Raw genomic sequence first — 22,797 nt, forward strand, 5'->3', positions numbered from 1 at the left:
ATTTGAAGTTTCTTAGGACTCGTTGGTTATTACCGACGCTTCATCGAGGGTTTCTCGGAGCTATCGGGACCACTCACTGCATTAACTAGGAAGAACGCTCGCTATGTTTGGACAGACGAGTGTGAGAAGAGTTTTCAAGAGCTCAAGAAGCGCTTGATAACCTCTCCTGTGTTGGCATTACCTACAGGATCTAGCAATTTTGTAGTATATAACGACGCCTCTAAGAAGGGATTAGGGTGCGTGCTTATGCAAAACAACAATTTTACTGCCTACACTTCATGCCAACGGAAGACTTACGAGCAGAATTATCCTACGCACGAGTTGGAGTTGGCGATGGTCATGTTTGCCTTGAAATCTGGAGTCACTAGTTGTATGGAGAGAAGTGCGAGATCTACACGGACCACAAAAGCTTGAAGTACTTCTTTACTCAGAATGAGCTTAACATGAGGCGGAGAAGGTGGTGGGTGCTGATCAAGGATTATGATTGTGAGGTCAATTATCATCCTGGCAACGCAAATGTAGTTGCAGACGTGTTGAGTTGGAAATCAACGGTGGACCTTGCAGCCCTTGGAATTTCCCAGCCTGAGTTGGTCAAGAAATTCGCTAGGATGGGACTAGAAGTAGTAGGCAAAGGTGCACCTGTACACTTGGCTAACGTGATAGTTCAGTCACAGCTACTTGTAAGGATTAAAGCCTCTCAGTTGGAGGACCTTGAGTGTGCTAAGATCAAGCAATTGCTAGGAGAAGGCAAGGCTTAGGAATTCAGCCTTAAGGACAATGGGTTGTTCACCCATTTCAAGCAAATGTGTGTAGTAGAAGGCGAAGGACTGAGGAAGGAGATAATGAGCGAGGCTCATCGTTCCCCATATACTGTACATCCTAGTAGTACAAAGATGTACAGGGACGTGAAAGAGTCATATTGGTGGAACAATATGAAGCGAGACATCGCAAGGCTTGTGGAGCAATGCTCAACCTGCCAACAGGTGAAGGCAGAGTATCAAAGGTCGGTAGGGACTCTCAAGCCATTGCTTATACCGAAGTGGAAGTGGGACGAGATTGCCATGGATTTTATTTTGGGGTTACCCAAGAGGCCAACTGGAGAATATTCAATTTAGGTGGTAGTCGATCGTCTCACAAAGAGTGCTCACTTCATTCCGATGAAGGTTAAGGATCCAAGGGATAAGTTGGCCAGACTATATGTTCAGAATATAGTCCGATTACACGGAGTACCATCGGCAATCGTTTCGGATAGAGATTCACGCTTTACTTCAAGGTTATGGCAAAGTCTGCAGAAGGAAATTGGGACAAAGTTGAAGTTTAGTACCGCTTTTCACCCACAGATGGATGGTCAGTCAGAGTAGACTAACCAAATCCTAGAGGATATGTTACAGGCTTGCATATTGGATTTCAAAGGTAGTTGGGTCCAGTACCAACCTTTGATTCAGTTCGCCTACAACAACAGCTATCAAGCAACTATTGGAATGCCGCCTTATGAAGCACTTTATGGACGAAAGTGTCAATCTCCCTTGTACTGGGACAACGTCAGCAAGAGGCAGAGGTTGGGGCTAGAACTATTTCAAGATACTCGAGACAAAGTGCTTATCATTAGAGAAAGGATGAGTGCGGCCTAGAGTTGGCAAAAGAGTTATGCCGAAAATCGGAGGTGACCGTTGGAATTCAAAGTAGGGGATTGCGTATTCCTCAAGATATCACCAATGAGGGGAGTGATACGATTCGGGAAGAAGGGGAGCTCAACCCCTGATTTATTGGACCATTTGAGATCACCCAAAGAGTGGGGAGGTTGGCGTACAAAGTCGCCTTATCCGCAGACTTGGTTGAGACACATGATGTTTTCCATGTCTCAATGCTAAGAAAGTATGTCACAAACCTCGACAAAATTGTGGAATACAAGTAGTTAGAATTCTAGGAGGGATTGACCTACATAGCCTAGGAGCCTATTGAGCACGATGTTGATGATGTGGCAGACGAAAGGTAACATTCTACCCCATTTGGTTGATGTTCTTTTGGTATTTTATCTAGAAATTTCGAGGACGAAATTTTTTTAAGGAGGGGAGAATGTAGTGACCCAAATAATTATTAGGTAGCTTAGTTAGGGGGTTAATTTAGGATTTGGGTCACTAGGGCCAATTGGAGGGGCATTTTGAAAATTTTGGACTTTCTGATCGAATGTACGCCCGATAGTACCATACGTACGCTTCTGTCTTTAGTAAATGACATACACAGGGGGACCACCATACGTATGCCTGCAAAAAGTACAAAGGCGTACGCCTAGGGACCACCCGAACGTATGCTACTTTTTGGAAAACCCCTAGATAATACCTGAATATACGCTACAGACTTTGGACCGCTGGGTAAATAGTACCAAACGTATGCCCCAATAGTTGTTAAGTGCTAAAATATTCATATTTTTAGCCCTTAACTTACATGTTTTGATCCTTTAGTTTTAGTTAATTTATGTCATTTTAGCTCTTTTATGTGTTTTCCTTGATTTTGTAGGTCATTGGAAGAAAAAAAAGCAATCTCAGAAGTTTACGACTTAAAGGAGCTATTTTGGGAATTGGAGGCTCTAGTAGTATAATCGATCGCAGGGAAGCTGCGATCGAGAGCACTACAGGCGAGGACCACAACGCGCAAGGCACCTGTGATCGAACGCCAGCACAAAGAGGATCGATCATAGTCTTGCAATCGATCACACACGGGCTGCGATCGAGCGCACCAGTGCGTGATGGGCAAGTCAGCCGCCAGCCTTGTTATGGAAAGTGCAATTTTTACGGTTTTGTAACTTAGTGCAAACTAAGGCTCAAACCCTACGATTTTTAGGGTTTCTAGAGTATTCCTAAGGCTTATAAATAGACCCTTTATTCTTTTCCTTTCTTTTATTTTATTTTATGAAGATTTTAACATCAAATTTATGTGTAACTAATTTATTTAGTAGGGCTAGATTGAAGCCCTAGTTATGTTTAGTTAATATTCAATATTGGCGCCTTTATGATGATCATGTTGTGGTATTTAACTTGATTAATTCCTACTTTCATGAATGTCTCATATGTGTGTGCCTGGTCAACATATGCATGTGGCATGGACTAGTTAGTTAAATTAATTTGGATGACCGAGTCCTGGGTTTAACAAAAGTAACAAAAGAAATCCACACCGGGTTCTTGGGTTAATCAACATGGGGAACCAGGAGTAGACACCCATGCCCTTGGCCTCATGTGTTTGTCGATTTCCACAGAATTATGCTTCCTTAAAGAACAACTTAGTAGACACCCATGCAAAATCCTTTAAGAAAGAAAAGAATTAGAGTAGACACCCATGCCTAATTCGTTGCTTAGGGAAATCAATAGCTTAAGGAGTAGACACCCATGCCCGTAGGTTGACAAACATTAGATATACATAACATGATCAAAGCATTAGGATATTGATATATTATCTAAATATAATTAGTGGTGGATATCAAAGCCCTACCATTTTATTATTATCAACTCAAATCCAATCTTTGTTTTATTTTACTTTTGAAATTTATTTTAAACAAAATTTAGCAATCCTCGTGGGAATGACCCCGTACTTGCACCCTATACTACTATGTTGACCTCGTGCACTTGCGGGTAATACATACAATTATTTGCCTATTAATTTAGGTAGATATTTGTAACAACAATAGTACCGGACGTACGCTACTTTTTAGAACAACCTGCATCACCCTCTGCTTTTTCTCACCTATAAATACCCCCTACCCCTCACTCTTTCACATCCATTCTCGCCCCTAGGCTCTCTAAAACCCTGTGTGAGTGTGTTGTTGTGAGTTTGAGTGATTTGTGGAGAAAGGAGGTGATTCTTCGGCTTTAAGGAGGTAACCTTCTAAGCTCTGCTTGTTTCTTAAGCCATTAAGCTTTTTTAATGATTTCTTGAGTAGCTTAGTGTTGGTTTGAGTTTCTAGCTAGGTTATGCTTTAACCTTGATTTGAGATGGGTTCGTGTTTCATTTTTATCAAACTTGTTTTCGTACGCATGGAGGCCTTATTTTGAGGTAGGAGGTCTTAAAAATCTATTTAGATAGACTTAGAACTAATTTTGGGAGGATAGGAGGACGCATGGACAAATGAGGTTCCACCTAAAACGTTTTGGGTGGATGTACGGCCTCGAGCCCGGACATACGATCAGAAGCATTCCAGGGAACGCTATTTTGGCCAGTCATCCGATAGCTCCTGTTTTCATGTCCTAGGGTTGCTTTAGTCAGACTTCGGACTAATAGAAGGCTTTCCCACAAATTTGGAGAACCCGGACCATTTAGAGGAATATTCAAAGACTTTATTTGACCCAGGTAAGTTTTACCTCACATAATGTTCACCATTATTTTCCCACATTTGCACATCTATTTTGTGTACCAATACATGCATATTTGCAACTCTCACGGAGATATATTTTCTGCTGCACATGAACTCTAGCTTTTGTGAAAAATGTTGTACTTAACATGTTAACGAAAGTGAGATTTGTAAAAGCATGCATGTAAAATAGAAAAAAGATAAATTGCATTGTATGACATGGTACACCGGTACATGCGGGATAATGGCCATGGGCTTTCTATACATGTTAACTTTATGGATTGGCCAGAATAAGAATGACTATCCAACTGAACATCAACTTGACCCAATAACTCAATATTGGGACAATGAGAGCATAGAGGATAACAACGAGGAAGAAGAGCTTCAAAGTCAACTTGACCCAATAACTACATGATTGATGAGGATGATTCCAGTAATTCTTATCATGAGCATATCCAAGCCACCACCACACTTGGGAGTGAAGAAGTTGTTGATAACAATGAGGAGGAAGAAAAAGAGGAGCAAATTCAGCCCCCGTCGAATCCTAATTTGACCAATGACAAGGAAGTGAATACTGAAGCTCATTCCTTCATCATTTCCCCTTCTATGACATATCATGAACCCCAAGCTTCATCTCTTCAATGTCTCAAAGAGCCATCTTACGCCAAAATCCTCAAGGACTTATGAACACTAGCGTGCAAATCTAGGAACCATCTTCCTAAGAAGATCTTTCTAAGCAAGCAAGTTGGCTACCTAAGATGGCAAAACACTCTTCCTGAGTGTTATGAAGTTTTAAAGAAGAAAGGGTGGAAGGGATTGGTTGGACATCTAAATGATCGGGGAAAATACCTTAAATTTTTTTTCCATTTTATTTTCTGCACCTCAAGTCATGATTTCTTTTTCCTTTGTCATTTTATTTGTTGTTATTTTATTTTCATTTTTAACATCAATTAATCTTATGATGCTTGTTTATGTGAGAAAATATTGCTGTGAATTTTGACAGGTGTTCTGGTGTTTAAGTTTGGGGAATGCCCTGCCTTTTTCACACTCAGATGTTTCCTTCCTTCTAGTAATGTATTTCTATACTATAAATTGAGGACAATGTGTAATTCAAGTTTGGGGGTATGGAAAGACAAACTGTCTATTGGTTTGTTTTAATTTGTCTGTTTGTTTTTATCTGTCTGTTTGTTCCAAAAAAAAAAAAAAAAAAAATTCTATGTTATTGTTAAGTTTGAGTTAAGCCGTAACTATGATTTGCATTTCATTGGCTTGCTTAAAGTGTTGAACACATGATCATTTCATTAGGAATCTGAGTCCTATGACTTATTTTTGGGCAAAAGAGACTTCACTTGTTTTGAGTTGAATTATCATGAGCACATTAGCATATAGTATGTGAGGTATGAGATTTTAGAACAAATCCTTGTTCTTGAGTTTGTTTTAAGAGAAAACTGTTGGGTTGGTTTCGGTTTAAATAGTGCAACAATGGTCTTGGTGAAGTTTCCCTTGACTTAGCACTTTGGGTTGTTTTTGGAAGTTATGGCCTATGTGTAGGTCTTTGGTGGCCTTGTGCCTTGTAGAAGTTTTAAACCTCTATTTTAGGGTTTTGTCATTGAATGGCCAAAGGGGGAGATTGTTAGGTTTTAAATTGGCCTAAATTCAATGAATGTTCATGTAATCTTTTTATGCTTAAAACTTTGAGAGTTTGTTTGGGGGGTGTTCCTAGAGTTTTTAGGGTCTTCTGAGAAGTTCTCTGGTTTCCCATTAGAAGTACCCTCAGAACGAAACATGTAATAGGGGCAAATATTGGTCTCCCTATTTTCTCGCCAGGAAGCTTGTCAAGACGAGGATGTGACAAGAGCATTTTTAGACTCCATGGTTTCTCGTCAGGACGGGAATGTGATGAGAGCAAGAACTAGTCTTCCTGTTTTCTCGTTAGGAACAGCGTCAGAATGAGGATGTGACGAGAGCACTTTTTGGACTCCCTTGTTTCTCGTCAGGAATGGCGTGAGGGCGAGGATGTGACAAGAGCAAAATTTTGTCTCCCTGGTTTCTCGTCAGGAAGCCCGTCAGGACGGGACATGTAACGGGACCAAAGTTGGATTCCCTAGTTTCCCGTTAGCTAGTTCGTCAAGACAGAACATGTGACATAGCTGAGGCATTTTGCCTTCTCATTAGAACAAAATTGATGTCTCGTTAAGACATGGGAATTTCAGATTTGTGAAATTTGTTCTTCCCGTCATAACTAGAAAGTGTCCCGTTATGACGTGAAGAAGGAATTGTTTCCTCTATAAAAGATTTTTAGTCACTGTTCACTCTTCAGACTTTGGGATTTTATTTTGAGAGCTCTCTCTTCTCTGAAGTCTCCTTTTCTGCACTAGCACTGGGTCCTAGTGGTATTGATTTTCAAGAGGGGACATGATATAGCTTGAAGTTGTCCTTTCTCTTGTTTAGCATCTTCGCCTTTCGCCTGTTGCCTTGCTCACTTGATGATGACAAAGCTGGAATCTTTGGTTGGTGTTTGCTAAAGAAGTCTACCTAAGGGTCGGCAAAGGAGGTCGTTGTTTGAAGATGGCCACGATGGACACAAGCTTAAAGGTTTGTCGTTCTTACTAAGTTTAGAGGTACTCAAGGGTGTGGGTATCATCTATTTTGTAACTGTGAATCTTCGTTTAGTAATTTCCTAGGTTTGGCTACCCCAGAGTGATTTTTACCTTAAGGTGCTTGATGTGGTATTTTTGTGACCAAAAATATCAATTATAAAAATAACCACTCGCAATAGGACGAATCTTTATAGGATATGGCTATAGAGAGGGTGTCGAACCTCAAGGACTGCAGGGGTTTAATTATCAAAATTTAAAAGATTAAAATTAACTTAATTAAAAGGGGATTTGATTTGATTTGCTTAAAAACTAAAGTGCATGAAAATAAAAGAGATATAAAATAAGAGAGAGAGTGTAGGGTATTGACTTCACCTCTATCCGCACAACAATGGTTAATCATAATTAATCCCAGAAATTCATTCTATACATGTTATAAATAAACAAGAAACTACCTTATTAAAGAATAAGCATAATCTATCTTCGGTTGGCACGGATCATCCACCTAACCACTAAGATGCGGTACGACCCATCTTCCCTTAGTATAAATTATCAAATTCTTTAATAGGATACATACAATCAATGAATAAGTGTAACCCATCTTCGGTTGGCACGGATTGTCTACCTAAATTACACTAAACTAGGGCGTAGTACAATCCGTTTTCCCTAGGCATGGCCTATCAAATCCTATTGATCATATGTCAATTAAACCCATTGTATAACCATCATCCTCATAATCACAGAAAACAAGAATGATTTGAGATCAATATAAGTAAAATACTTTCTAAGACAAGAGAAGAATTTCACAAATATTGATTTTGGAATTTAAGAACAATTGCATTTAATAATTAAGAACATAATCAAAAGGTAGCAATTCTCATAGTTATACAATCAACAAGCATAAATTGAAATTCAAGAAATTAAATACAATCAAATCATTGTGCTTGGATAGGGTTACATTAACACCCCACGAAGGGGTTTAGCCGCTCATGATCTTCTAAGCTCCAAAGACAAATTTCTAATTTCTAGCTCTAGGAAGCGGTGTGCTTACAATGTTTAGAGGCCTATTTACAGGGCTTAGGAGAGTCCTAGAAGCCCTAGTAATCCTAGAAATTTCGGAGATTTAAGTCCAAGTCCAATTAGGATAAAGACAACCTAAGTCCAAATCGGAATAGGATTCACCCAGAATTACGTTCCTATCTTGCGGGGCGATTTTGGCATTGCGATGCCCCGAATTAGGAAAATGATATTTCACAATGATACCGAGACATATGCAGAATCCAAATTTGAATCCAATCCGATTTTGACTCCAATTTGAGAAATTCCGAATTAATCGCTTCCTTTATTTGATTAAACTTAACCACAACATATAGGTCCTCTGTTATGATTGGCTAAGCTTAATCATCTCAAAGTGTGCTTTTAGGCCCAAAATCAATGGAATTAATTGCATCTTTATTTATAACCTTAAAACACAAAAACAAAACAAAATCAAACAAATAACAACGCTAAGGAATTAACATATGCAAATTAAGGGGCTTGAATGTGCAACATTCGGCGCTTATCAGTGCTCAAGGGTTTTCCACTTTGTAAACAAACTATGTGTTGTTTTTTTTTTTGTTTTTTTTTTTTTCCATTGTGCACGTTTTTTTGTGCATGATTATATGGCTTAGTTTTTACTATTGAATATTTTGGTTGAAAGAGGTAGAACACGATCCGTATAAACTTTTAGTATGGCTTGTTTGGGTTTGTAGCCTTTTTGACTTGAGTCAATAAGCCCTTAGAGATGTTTCTACATCTAGTGCCCTAAAGCCATCTTGTTTGGGAGTCATTAGCCTAACACTAGTTACATGGGTCAATTAGAAAGTTTAAGGGAGCTAAGCATTGCACAGCCTATACAAAAAAAAAAAAAAAAAAAAATGTTCATCTTGCCTTGGTTGTTTCATCTGATAGGAATTCCTACGAATTTTGAGGTACTAAACCATTTGTCTTGATATTAAATTGAAGCCTCATGATTGTATGCTAATTTTACTTTGCACCTATCGGAACATATGATGTCTTAACTGCCCATTTATGAGTGACTTTGGTTGTCCTAAAGATTTTTGAAGATGGAGTTTATCTTTTTAAGCTTGCTCATGAAGAAGAACCATGGTTTGTGTGAAACTTCATTCTTTTCAATAACATAGTGCAGACAATGTTTGTGGGTATCATTTCTGTTAAACCCTCACGAGACTTCACTTGTCCACAAGGGATGCCTACGGGTTTAAAAGGCTTGTAGCAAATGTCAAATGCAATCGTATCTCCCACGATAGATGAATTATGTTTCATGTTTTCATTTTATTTTTTGTTTTCTATTACTAAGGGACTAGCAATATGTAAGTTTGGAGGTGTTTAATGAGTGCCAAATATTGCATATTTGATCCCTTAATTTGCATTTGTTAATCCTTTAGTTGTATTATAATCTAATGTTTTGTGATTTTAGTGTTTTGCAGGTGGCTAAAGAAAAACTACAGGTTTAAGTGGAAAATGCAAAGTTTGGAAGAAAGCCACCAAGGAAAGGGATCAAGCGCACCAGACTGTAGAGACAAAGACCTTATGTACGAGAGCACTCGAGAGCAACCGTCATGGGCTCTAGCGTACTCATCAGACAGGCTGGCCCAATGCCGTTTTCAGGGTAAGAAAACCCTACAAGCCCTATAAAAAACAAGAGAAGAAAGAAATGGAAGAGGCTGAAGACAAAGGACGAAAATTTCACACCAACAGTGTCTTTAGCTTAGTTTTTCCTTTATGTTTAATAATTTTGTAGGATTTATTTTCCAAAGTTATGTGTAGCTAATTTCTCAACTAAGGTTGAGGATGAAGCCTCACCAATGAAAAGCAACCATATTTTCATGTAAGTTGATATTTTTCGAATATATGGGTTTTGATGTTTCAATTGTTCTACTTCAATTCAATTAGTGAGATGATTCTTGGATATGAGTTCAGTCATGTTTTTCTCATGATTTGAGATAGTTTCTATTAATCGATTTGCTTGGGTTTCATTTATCAAAATATTTGATATTCATTGTGTTTCGTTCTACAGATACATTGGATGATTTGGTTTAAATTGGGTATCCTTTGTGGTTTGTTTCACGGATACATTAGATGATTTAATTAATTCTTTGAAGCAAAGTAGACATAAGGTTTCTATGTTGAGAATTTCTGATATATTGACGACCATGAGAATATGTTGCTATGATTTGGTGGGTGTGGATTCCAAAACCTTAGTGTTTTGTCTTTTGATTGATTTCACTTTATTTAGTTTATGCTTTTGATTTTCTATTCAAAAAGCATTCATCTTTCCGAACTAGGTTAAGAATTAATTGGTTTGGATATATTTGTTTTTCATAAACACAATTTCCTGTGGGTTCGACCTCGCACTTGCAACACTATATTGCAAAACAATTCGTGCACTTGCGAGTACATTAAAATTTCACAACAAACACCTTCATACAAAGTGAAGTACATCTAACATCAACAAAATCTAATTACCATAAAACACATATTAAAGCTTAACACAATCCTACAATAACAGACCCATAACTTAGATCTACAAGATAGAGATGTCTAAACCACGAAAACAACATTGGCAGAACTAAACATATTGATAACATCAAACCAAAAAATTTAAGTCTTGGGTATTATCTCTTGAAGAAGATAAGACCAAAGACAACCACCTTCTCTCTCAAAAGCTCCATGATGAGTGTCAAATATTGCATATTTGGACCCCCTTAATTTGCATTTGGTAAGCCTTTAGCTTTGTTATTTTCTGATGTTTTTGTTAGTTTTGGTATTTTTAGTGTTTTGTAGGTTGCTGAGGGAAAATTACGGTATTATTGTGAACGATGCAAAGAAATTGGGATCGAGTGCACAACACCACGCTTGAGCGCACTTGCACTCGAGCCCAGCCTTGAACGCTCGAGCACACGTCCATATAAGCCCAAACACGCAGTACCCATGTGTTGCACCGCAAGAGCCCTAAAGCACGCCCGAGTACGCTCAAGCGCACCTAGTGTGTGATCGAGAGCACTAGGGCTGACCTGGCAGTGCCAAAACCCTAGGATTTTTAGTATTTATATTATTCTTTTATTTTTTAAACAGAGATTGGAGGCGCCATTCAGAGCATAATTTCGACTTTTTGTCGTTCTTGAGCGCTAAGTACATTTCTTCTTGTAATTTACTCATTTTAATGTTTGTAATTCATTTGATTATGTTGTGTTTAATCATGAGAGGCTAAATCCTTCAACTAAGGTTGAAGATGAAGCCTCGCCATTGATGGACGTTTATGCTTTCATGTGATTGTTCATACAATTCCTACATTTAATAAAGTTTGATGTTCTATTTTCATTTCAATTATGTGATTAAATTCTTGTGATTGATTGTTGATAATTAACTATGCAAAAATTGGATATTCGACGTGTTTCATCCTACGGATACATCGAATCATTCAATTTAGATCGGATATCTATTGTGATTCGTTGATTAAAAAGATACATTGGATGATTTGGTTTAAGTTGGATATTCGTTGTGATTTTTACAACAGATGGATTCATTGAATCTTTCAATAAGGTTTATAAAAAAATAGAACATGTTTGGATTTTCATCTTTCTTTGGATTTATGAACAAAAACAAGAAAGTGTGTAGTATTGATTTGGTCCGGTGGATTCTGAAAACCTAAGTGTCTTAATCATTTGTTGAAATAGTTTTCATTTAGTTTATTCTTTTTTACAAGAAAAATCTCAAACAATTTGGAACTAGGTTAAAATAGGATTAGTTTAAATAGAAATTGATTTTCATGACGCAATTCCCTACGGATTCGACCTCGCACTTGCACACACTATATTGCAAACAATTCGTGTGCTTGCAAGTAATTTAAAACTCACAACAAGTTTTTGGCGCCGTTGCCGGGGAATTGTTGATTTGAGAAAACAAATTTTTGTTTAAATTGATTTTATTTTTATACTAGTTATAATTAGTACTTTTGTTTTATTTTTCTTTTTGCAATTTGTTTTTTTTATTTGTTTCTGCAAGTCTTAAAAAAAAAAAAAAAAAAAAAAAAAAAAAAAAAAAGATTTTTTTGTTTGGTTTGTTTTTGCAGTTTCTGGCGAATTTCAGTCCCTGCCAAGACGCTCGAGTGCACCTCAGCATGCTCGAGTGCACTTGAGCATAAGGCCCCAAGGATCCCACACACTTGCGCTCGACCCTTTCGTAGTTGCGCTCATGCGAATAGCAAACGCATGCTCGATCCCGCCTCACCTGCGCTGGAGCGCACCTCCGTAGATAGCATTAGCAGACCAGAAGCAACTTAGTAAAATTTATTTTTGCAATTTCTTTTTGGTCCATTTGGTGAATATTTTGTTTTCTATTTTTACATTTTGTTTCTATTTTGTCTATTTTGTTTTTGTGAATACATTGTTTTTGTTAGTTAGTTTATTTTCGCATTCTTTTTGTTTGGTGAATGCTTGGTCGAAGATCGTTGAACTTAGTAGTGATTCCTTTATATCACGAGCTTGAGAGATCTTTTAGGAGAAATCCTACAGTGCAAGCTACCCATTAAGTACAAGGACTCTGGGTGTCCTACCATCTCTTGCATGATAGGAGTCAGTCGGATCGAGAAGGCTCTATGGGATCTTGGGATGGTGATGAAGATCTTGTTCAGAAACATGACAGTGGAGCTTAATATCTCCAATATCAGCAAACAACCACTAGAATATGATGAGGTCAAGAGTGTATGCTTGATTGAGGAGATAATGGAGGAGGCTATTGATGAATCAAGCATAGAGGACCACTTGGAAGCATGCCTTGCTCGGTTTGGAGATGATTTGGACTTGGACAAGTTACTTGATATTAAGTGCTAAAATATTCATATTTTTCGCCCTTAACTTACATGTTTTAATCCTTTAGTTTTAGTTAATTATGTCATTTTAGCTCTTTATTATGTTTACCTTGATTATGTAGGTCAGTGGAAGAAAAAGAAGCAATCTCAGAAGTTTTGAACTTAAAAAGAGGCTATTATGGAAATTGGAAGGCTCTGGTAGAGCGATCGATCGTAGGGGATCTACGATCGAGCGCACTACAGGCGAGGAACGCAACATGCAAGGCAACTACAATCGAGCACAAGCACTAAGAGGATCAATCGTAGACCTACAATTGATCGTACACGGGCTACGATCGAGCGCACCGATGCGTGATGGCCAAGTCAGCCACCAGCCTTAATAAAAAAAGAGCAACTTTTAGGGTTTTGTAGCTTAGTGCGAATTAGGGCTCAAACCCTACGATTTTTAGGGGTTCTAGAGTATTCCTAAAGGCCTATAAATAGACCCTTAAGCCTCTAGAATAGATATACTTTCCAAGGAGAAGAATTGGAGCTCTTCAAGTTCAAGTTTTGGGTTTATTCTTTTCATTTCTCTTATTTTATTTTATGAAGATGTTTAACATCAAACTTATGTGTAACTAATTTATTTAGTAGGGCAAGATTGAAGCACTAGTTATGTTTAGTTGATATTCAATATTGGCACCCTTGTGATGATCTTGTTGTGATATCTAAATTGATTAATTCCTGTTTCCATGAATTCCTCATATGTGTGTGCCTGATCAACATATGCATGTGGTATAGACTTGTTAGTTAAATCAATTTGGATGACCGAGTCCAAGGTTTAATAAAAGTACCAAAAGAAATCCACACCGGATTCTTGGGTTAATCAACATAGGGAACTGGGAGTAGACACCCATGCCCTAGGCCTCATATGTTTGTCAATTTCCACAGTTTTATGCTTTCTTAAAGAACAACTTAGTAGACACCCATGCTAAATCCTTTAAGAAAGAAAAGAATTAGAGTTGACTCCTATGCTTAATTCGTTGCTTAGGGAAATCAATAGCTTAAGGAGTAGACACCAATGCCCTTAAGTTGACAAACATTAGATATTCATAACATGATCAAAACATTGGCATATTTATATATTAGCTAAATATAATTAGTGGTGGATATCAAAGCCCTACCCTTTTATCATTATCACTCAATTCCAATCTTTGTTTTAGTTTACTTTTGGAATTAATTTTAAGCAAAATTCAGCAATCCTCGTGGGAATGACCATGTACTTGCACCCTATACTACTGTGTTAACCCCGTGCACTTGCGGGTAAAACATCAAATTATTTGTCTATTAATTTAGGTAGGTAATTGTGACAACAAGTTTTTGGCGTTGTTGTCGGGGAGCATCCGGACAAGCAGCACTGAAGCTGCTTTGACTGAAGAAGCAATTCAATTGATGCAAGGTCGTCGATCTCAAGATTCAACAGTCATTCCACTAGATCCTGAAATTGAGCGGACAATTGGACACAGACCTAGAGACAAAGAAGAAGAGGAAGAAATTGAGATGGAAGATTTGCAAGAGAATCCACCAATAGTGCCAAGACCACTTGAGGCAAATCCACCATCGGTGCAGAGACCAATGAAGCAGGCGTTCGTCCCAACGAACCTTAACCAGCCATCATGCATTGCCTATCAACCGAAGGTGGAAGGCGATTACTATATATCCCCACAAATACTCAGTGTTTTGACTCACTTCAGAGGCACAACTACTGAGGATCCAAACTTGCACCTCAGGGAGTTCTTTGATCTCTGTAAGCTTCAGCACATTCAAGGCCTAATTCCAGAGAAACTCAGGTTAGTCTTATTCCCATTTTCCTTGAAAGAAAATGCTAAGTTGTGGTATAATTCCTTGCCTGTAGAATCCATTCATACTTTGGAAGAGTTGTCCAGTAAGTTCCTGAAGAAGTTTTTCCCAGCTCAAAAGACAAGGCAGCTTGGAAGGGAGCTGCAATCGTTCCAACAAAGAGATGGAGACCGTTTCTTTGAAGCATGGGACCACTTTAATGTGCTGCTTCTTAAGTGTCCAAATCACAACATATCTCAAGATGACCAGGTACAAATCTTTTATGAAGGGTTAGATGATTTGGACAAGGGTGTTGTTGATACAGCTTGTGGAGGTGTGCTGATGGAAAAGAGTAGTGAGGAAGCCATAGAGATTTTTGAGATGTTGAGTGAACACACCCAACAATTCCCATCAAGAGGGAGGCAAGGTGTAAGGAGCAAAGGCAGGAATGAAGAAAATAGCGGAATGCAAAATCAGATGGCTGCCATGTAGAAGACATTAAATATGCTTGTAAACTCCATGACTACTCAAAACATCTCTCTCATTCAGCCAACCACCCAACTCCAAGTATGTGCCATATGTTCTCATCTAGATCACACTACTAAGACCTGCCCTTTGTACTCATCTGCAAATCAGGAGCAAGCAAATTATGTGGGACAGCACACTTACCCTCCCAAGAACAACCCATACTCCAACACTTATAATTCAGGGTGGCGCAACCACCCCAATTCCTCATGGAGTAATAGTAGGAATATTCTGAACCCTCAAGGACAGCAAAGGAACCCCCAACAAGAAGTCCAACCAGCCCAAGAGCCAGAAGAGGATGACCTGAAGAGTCTTTTACGACAATTTGTGATTGCGCAACAACAAACCAATGCCAAGAATGATCAGTCCACTCAAAGGATCGAGCAAGCTATTCAAAGACTAGGCATGTCATCTACCAGTGGAATTGGAACACGATGCATACTAGGCCATCAAGAAGTTTAATTTTGATATGAAGTAAGTTGGTGACAAAAGGAAGCTCCAACTAAATGAACTGGAGGAATTGAGGCGTGATGCATATGAGAATGCGAAGCTCTACAAGGATAGAACAAAGGCATACCATGACAAGCAACTGGTTAGGAAGGAGTTTCAAATAGGATAGAAGGTATTAATCTATAATTCAAGATTGACACTTTTCCCTTGGAAGCTTAAGTCAAGATGGTCTAGACCTTGCCTTGTCACACAAGTATTCTCTCATTGAGCTTTGGAAGTCCACAACCCACAGACAAATCAGTCATTCAAAGTGAATGGACACAGAGTGAAGCCATACATTGAAACGAACTTTGCACCAAGAGATCAAGATCTGGCATCACAAGATTTGGCACTTCAATCTGTCCAATATATGCCACCACCATCTGGAGCATCTTCTTCTGGACAGCATTGAGCAAGGACCACCGTCTGGCTAAAGATGTTAAACTTAGCGCTCATGGGAGGCACCCCATAGTTTATTTTTTTTATTATGTTTGTTTAGTGTGTTTTAAGTTAATCTTTTTAGTTATCTTTAGTTTTGTTTCTTTTTACTTGTTTTTGTGTTTTCTTATTTTGTAGGGACAAGTGTGATTCGATTAAAGTTTGGGGGTGTGCTATGAGCCATGCTTTCCAAGACAATGTCGTCCATCTACCAGGTACATTCTTTCCTTAATTTAGACACATTGGGGACAATGTGTCATTTAAGTTTAGGGGTATAGGCACACATGTTGTTCACACACACTTTGTCCCAATTTCATGTTATTTGTTTTGTGTGTTTGCTTGTTTATTTGAAAAAAAAAAAAAAAGTTTATGCATGTTCATGTTTGTCCTAAAATTTTGAGTTAATCTAAAAGAATTGTGGCTTAAATTCATCAGTGAGCTTAAAATTTTGAACACATGATCTGATGAGAGAATTTGTTATCTTGGTTGCTTATGACAGTTGAAAAATCACATGTTTGATCTGATCACACAAACACATTAACACATAATTTGTGAGGTATGACAAGAAATCTGATGTGTGTGTTTCTGTATCTTAGGCGAATTGGATGACTTATTAGATGGACATTTTGGCATATATTAAAAAAAAATATATATATATATATATATATATATATATATATATAAAATAAATGATCATTAATAAGCTTTTCACTGAGTAACTGGACCTCTTGCCTCATAAGTATTGAGTGTTCACGTCAAAAGGTGAAAATTTTGGATTTGATCAATGTCATGGTTAGTTTGCTTTTGTAGCCTTTTTGACTCGAGTTAGTAGGTCCTGAGGTTTATCTCTACACCTAATGCCCTAAAACCATATGGTTTGGGAGTCATTGACTTAACACTCGCTACATGGGTCAACTAGAAAGCTTAAGGGAACCAAACATTGCACAACCTTACCAACAAAAAAAAAAAAAAAAAAAAGAGAAAAGGAAATATGCCAAAGTTGTTCATTCTAATAGGGATTTCAGTGGCTTTTGAGATATGGGGACAATGCACATTGGAAAGATTTGGAAGTCTCATAATTTTGTGCTAGTTGGCCTTACACTATTTTCAAACTTGTGATGTTTTAGCATATCCTCTGTAAGTAATTGAACTTTGGGATTCCAATTCATTATGAAGATGGAGTTCATCTTCTTAAGCTTGCTAATGAATGAAAATCATGATCTTGAAGTGATGCTTTAATTTTTGGAATAACATGAACTGTGCATGATATTTGCGGGTAACATTTCTGGAAAACCCTCATGAGACTTCACTCGTCCTCTAGGGAATTCCGAGGGGTTTAAAAGGCTTGTTGCATATGCTAAATGCAATCGTACATCCCACGAAAGATGGATTTATCTTTTCGTTTTCTGTTTTTCATTTTTGTTTTGAGTTTTGTATTGCTAAGGGACTAGCAATATGTAAATTTGGGGGTGTGTTAAGTGCTAAAATATTCATATTTTTAGCCCTTAACTTACATGTTTTAATCCTTTAGTTTTAGTTAATTATGTCATTTGAGCTCTTTATTGTGTTTTCCTTGATTATGTAGGTCATTGGAAGAAAAATAAGCAATCTCAGAAGTTTTGAACTTAAAAAGAGCTCTTTTGGAAATTGGAAGGCTCTGGTAGAGCGATCAATCGCAGGGGATCTGTGATCGAGTGCACTACAGGCGAGGACCGCAACATGCAAGGCAACCACGATCAAGCACAAGCACCAAGAGGATCGATCGCAGACCTGCGATCGATGGTACACGGGCTACGATTGAGTGCACCTGTGCGTGATGGCCAGCCACCAGCCTTAATAAGGAAAGAGCAACTTTTAGGGTTTTGTAGCTTAGTGCTAACTAGGGCTCAAAGCCTACGATTTTTAGGGGTTCTAGAGTATTCCTAAAGGCCTATAAATAGACCCTTAAGCCTCTAGAATAGATATACTTTCCAAGGAGAAGAATTGGAGCTCTTCAAGTTCAAGTTTCTGGTTTATTCTTTTCCTTTCTCTTATTTTCTTTTATGAAAATGTTTAACATCAAACTTATGTGTAACTAATTTATTTAGTAGGGCTAGATTGAAGCCCTAGTTATGTTTAGTTGATATTCAATATTGGCGCCCTTGTGATGATCTTGTTGTGATATCTAAATTGATTAATTCCTGTTTTCATGAATTCCTCATGTGTGTGTGCCTAATCAACATATGCATGTGGTATGGACTAGTTAGTTAAATCAATTTGGATGACCGAGTCCTGGGTTTAATAAAAGTAACAAAAGAAATCCACACCGGGTTCTTGGGTTAATCAACATGGGGAATCGGGAGTAGACACCCACGCCCTAGGCCTCATATGTTTGTCGATTTCCACAATTTTATGCTTTCTTAAAGAACAACTTAGTAGACACTCATGCTAAATCATTTAAGAAAGAAAAGAATTAGAGTAGACACCCATGCCTAATTCGTTGCTTAGGAAAATCAATAGCTTAAGTAATCGACACCAATGCCCTTAGGTTGACAAACATTAGATATTCATAACATGATCAAAACATTGGCATATTGATATATTAGCTAAATATAATTAATGGTGGATATCAGAGCCCTACCCTTTTATCATTATCAACTCAATTCCATTTTTTTTTTTTTTAGTTTACTTTTGGAGTTATTTTTAAGGAAAATTCAACAATCCTCGTGGGAATGACCTCATGCACTTGCGGGTAAAACATCTAATTATTTGCCTATTAATTTAGGTAGGTAATTGTTACAACACTTGAGCAAGCAGATGCGATTTTGGAGAGTACTCCTCTACTGAGCTGTGAAAGTGGGGAGACCGCAGTACCAGAAGCTCCCAAGAAGGAACTTAAGGCTTTATCGGAAACTCTTAAGTATAAGTTCCTCGGTCCAGTAGATTCTTTGCCTATGCTTATATCTTCAGATTTGGTTGATGCTCAAGAGGAGAAGTTATTGGATGTTTTGAGAGAGCACAAGGAAGCTATCGGTTGGACCATTGAAGATATCAAGGGAATCAACCCCTCGGTGGTAATGCACAAGACACATTTGGAGGAGAATGCCAAGCCATCGGGGGAGCCACAGAGGAGGCTAAACCTAGCTATGCAAGAAGTTGTGAGGGCAGAAGTGATAAAGTGCAGGGATCATTTATCCAATTTCTGATAGCAAGTGGGTAAGCTAGATTCATGTAGTGCCTCAGTGGGCTGGATTGACGGTAGTGAAAAACAAGGATGACGTGTTGGTCCCAACTTGTATTCAGTCAGGATGGAGAGTATGCATAGACTACCGCAAGCTGAATGCCACCACAAGGAAAGATCATTTTCCACTTCCATTCATTGATCAGATGGTGGAGCGCTTGGCTGGGCATGAGTATTACTGCTTCTTGGATGGTTATTCTGGATATAACTAGGTCCCTGTGTACCCCGAAGATCAGGAGAAGATGACATTCACTTGTCCTTTTGGGACGTTCGCCTACCATCACATACCCTTTGGGTTATGCAATACACTTGCCACTTTTTAGCGATGCATGATCAGTATCTTTTCTGACTTGGTAGAACGTTTCCTTGAGATTTTCATGGATGACTTCTCCATCTTTGGTTCATCTTTTGAGGAGTGTCTGCACCGCCGCACTTTGGTCTTAGTGCGATGCAAGGAGAAGAACCTGATACTTAATTGGGAGAATGCCATTTTATGGTGAAGCAAGGTATTGTACTGGGCCACGTGATCTCTCATTGTGGGATTGAGGTTGACAAAGCGAAGGTGAATCTAATTTCGTACCTTCCACCCCCACATATAGCGAAGGAGGTTCATTCTTTTCTGAGCCATGCAGGATTCTACAAGCGATTTATCTAGGATTTTAGCACGATCGCTAGGCCATTGTGCAAGTTGTTGGTGAAGGAGACCCCGTTTATATTTGATGAGGACTGTAAGCAAGCATTCGGGGCTCTGAAGAAGATTCTGACGTCCATACCCATTATTCAGCCACCCAACTAGGGTGTACCTTTTGAGATTATGTGTGACGCTTCAGATTATGTAGTTGGAGCTATTTTGGGCCAGTGTTATGATAAACTCCCCCACGTCATCTACTATGCAAGCAGGACATTAAACAATGCACAACTCAACTACTCTACTACAAAGAAGGAGTTGCTGGTAGTCGTTTTTGCATTGGATAAGTTCAGATCCTACTTGCTAGGGTCTAAAGTCATTATCTACTCGGATCACGCAGCATTGAAGTATCTTTTCTTCAAAAAAGATGCTAAATCTCGTCTCATTCGGTGGATTTTACTACTTCAGGAGTTCGACATAGAGATTCAGGATAAGGTTTCCAAAAATGTGATGGCGGATCATTTGTGTAGTTTGACTGTGGATTTCACCCAAGACACCATCCCCATTTCTAAGACCTTTCCGGATGAGCCATTGATGCACATTGCTCATAATTCTGAACTGCGGTTTGCTGATATAGTAAACTATCTTGTCACCGGCCAAATGCCTTTGCATTGGGGGTGGCAAGATAAGTCCAAGTTTAAGGCCATGGTGAAGTACTTTTTCTAGGACGATCCTCATCTTTTCAAGTATTGTCCCGATCAGATCATTAGGAGGTGTATACCTGAGCCTGACCAATCCAATGTCATCTCCTTTTGTCATGATCATGCTTGTGGAGGCCACTTTAATGCTAAGAATACCGTTGCCAAGATTTTACTGTGTGAATTTTATTGGCCTACCCTGTTCCGAGACTCTCACACTTACTATACCTCTTGTGAGCATTGTCAGAAGTTAAGGAGTATTTCAAGACGGAATATGATGCCCCTCAACGCCATTTTGATTGTTGAAATTTTTGATGTGTGGAGCATTGATTTCATAGGACCTTTTCCAAACTCCTTTGGCTATCTATACATCCTCGTTGCTGTGGACTGCGTGTCCAAATGGGTGGAAGATGTTGCATGCAAGTCCAATGACCACAGAGTTGTTGTCCAGTTTTTGAAGGACAATATTTTTGCTCGTTTTGGTACTCCTCGAGCAATCATAAGTGATGGAGGTATGCATTTCTGCAACAGGATTTTGAGTAGTTGATGAAGAAGTATTTCATCACACACAAGGTTGCCACCCCATATCACCCACAGATGAGTGGACAAGTGGAGATTTCAAATCGAGAGATCAAAAGAATTTTGGAAAAGATTGTGAACCCTACAACGAAATATTGGTCTCTATGTTTGAATGATGCACTGTGGGCTTACCGTACAGCTTTCAAGACCCCGATTGGCATGTCTCCATATCGTCCTGTGTACGGAAAAGCATGTCACCTTCCGGTGGAGTTGGAGCATAGAGCATTTTGGGCAATCAAGCAGCTAAATTTCAATCTTACGAAGGTTGGTTCACAAAGGAAGCTCCAACTCGATGAATTAGAAGATCTGAGGAATGATGCATATGATTGTGCAAGGTGGCACAAAGAAAAAATGAAGAAGGCTCACGACCAGAGTATTTTGAGACGATCCATTGAACCTGGTTAGAAAGTCCTTCTCTACAATTCACGTCTGCATCTTTTCCCAGGTAAGCTCAAATCTCGATGGGCAGGCCCATTTATTATTCGGTCAGTTTTTCCTCAAGGGGCCATTGAGATTGAGGATACAAAGAATGGTAACACCTTTAAGGAAAATGGAAAAAGGCCGAAACCATTCTTGGAGTTGAAGAGTCTGGATAGTGAGACGACACTGTTGGAGGATCCTAGTTATTCGAAGTGATTGTTGTCTACTGTGGAGTGTCTGGCTGAAGACTGTAAACTTAGCGCTTGTGGGAGGCAACCATCATTCTTTTGTTCTTTGTCATCTGATTTTGTTTGTTTGTTTTGTTTTTGTTGTGTTTTTAGAACAAGTGTCTGTTATTCAAGTTTGGGGGAACGTTCTCTTACGTGACGCCCAACATGTGCACCCATTTCGGTATTGTATTTCTGGACACATTGGGGACAATGTGTCATTTTAGTTTAGAGGTGGGGTAGACATTTCTGTCCATTTCTCGTTATTATTTGTGTGTTTAAAAATAAATAAATTGTGCTATGTTGTTGTTTGAGCATGAGTTACACCTTAACTGTGGTTGCATGTCATTGGTTTGTTTAACATCTTGAACACTGCATGTCATTAGGAATTTGAGCCGTTTGACTCATTTGTTGGATTAGAGAGACTTCACATGTGAGGTATGAGATTTTAATTGATTAGGGTGTATCTTGAGATTTGTAGGATGGAGTGTTGATGAAACCTTGGCTTGAAAATATAAAAATTAAAAATAAAAAAATTAGTTTGAGTTTCTCATTAAGTAACCGGACCTCTTGCCTCATTAAGCATTGAGTGTTCGCGTAAAAAGATGAGAAATTCAACTTGGTTGTTTGTGTGGCTAGTTTGGCGTCGTAGCCTTTTTGACTTGAGTATTAAGCCCTTTGGGAAGTTTATACATCTAGTGCCCTAAAACCATCTGGTTTGGGAGTCACTGGCCCAACACTTGTTACATAGGTCAATTAAGAAGCTTAAGAAAGCTGAGCATTGCACAGCCTACACAAAAAAAAAAAAAAAAAACGCATATCTTGATTTATGCCTTGGTTGTTTTCATCTGAGTGAATTCCTATGAATTTTGAAGTACACTAAACCTTGAGAAAAATTGAAGCCTAATAATTGTATGTTAGTATCACATTGCACTTATTGGAGC

The 22,797-nt window shown here is 38.6% G+C and overlaps 1 protein-coding gene across 1 annotated transcript; it reads left to right on the plus strand.

The window, feature by feature from the left end:
- Positions 1-1,157: 1,157 nt before the first annotated feature.
- Positions 1,158-21,842, plus strand: LOC148586364 (uncharacterized). Its single transcript, XM_088515588.1, has 12 exons — positions 1,158-1,347; positions 1,414-1,558; positions 9,429-9,610; positions 12,502-12,811; positions 12,934-13,009; positions 18,850-19,218; positions 19,304-19,493; positions 20,132-20,253; positions 20,398-20,642; positions 20,952-21,139; positions 21,346-21,606; positions 21,652-21,842. Exons 1-12 carry the CDS (start codon positions 1,158-1,160, stop codon positions 21,840-21,842), a joined length of 2,469 nt encoding a protein of 822 aa, XP_088371714.1.
- Positions 21,843-22,797: the final 955 nt, after the last annotated feature.

The sequence above is a fragment of the Corylus avellana genome, chromosome 4 (assembly GCF_965113065.1).
Source record: "Corylus avellana chromosome 4, dhCorAvel1.hap1.2, whole genome shotgun sequence".
Classification (NCBI taxonomy): domain Eukaryota; kingdom Viridiplantae; phylum Streptophyta; class Magnoliopsida; order Fagales; family Betulaceae; genus Corylus; species Corylus avellana.

Bases quoted from the DNA above. Each gene is read 5' to 3' on its own strand.
- LOC148586364 (XM_088515588.1), top strand. From the start codon at position 1,158: ATGAAGGTTAAGGATCCAAGGGATAAGTTGGCCAGACTATATGTTCAG. The intron at 9,611-12,501 runs GTAAGAAAACCC...GAGATCTTTTAG, and splicing joins GGCCCAATGCCGTTTTCAGG to GAGAAATCCTACAGTGCAAG. The intron at 19,219-19,303 runs GTGAGGGCAGAA...GTAGTGCCTCAG, and splicing joins ACCTAGCTATGCAAGAAGTT to TGGGCTGGATTGACGGTAGT.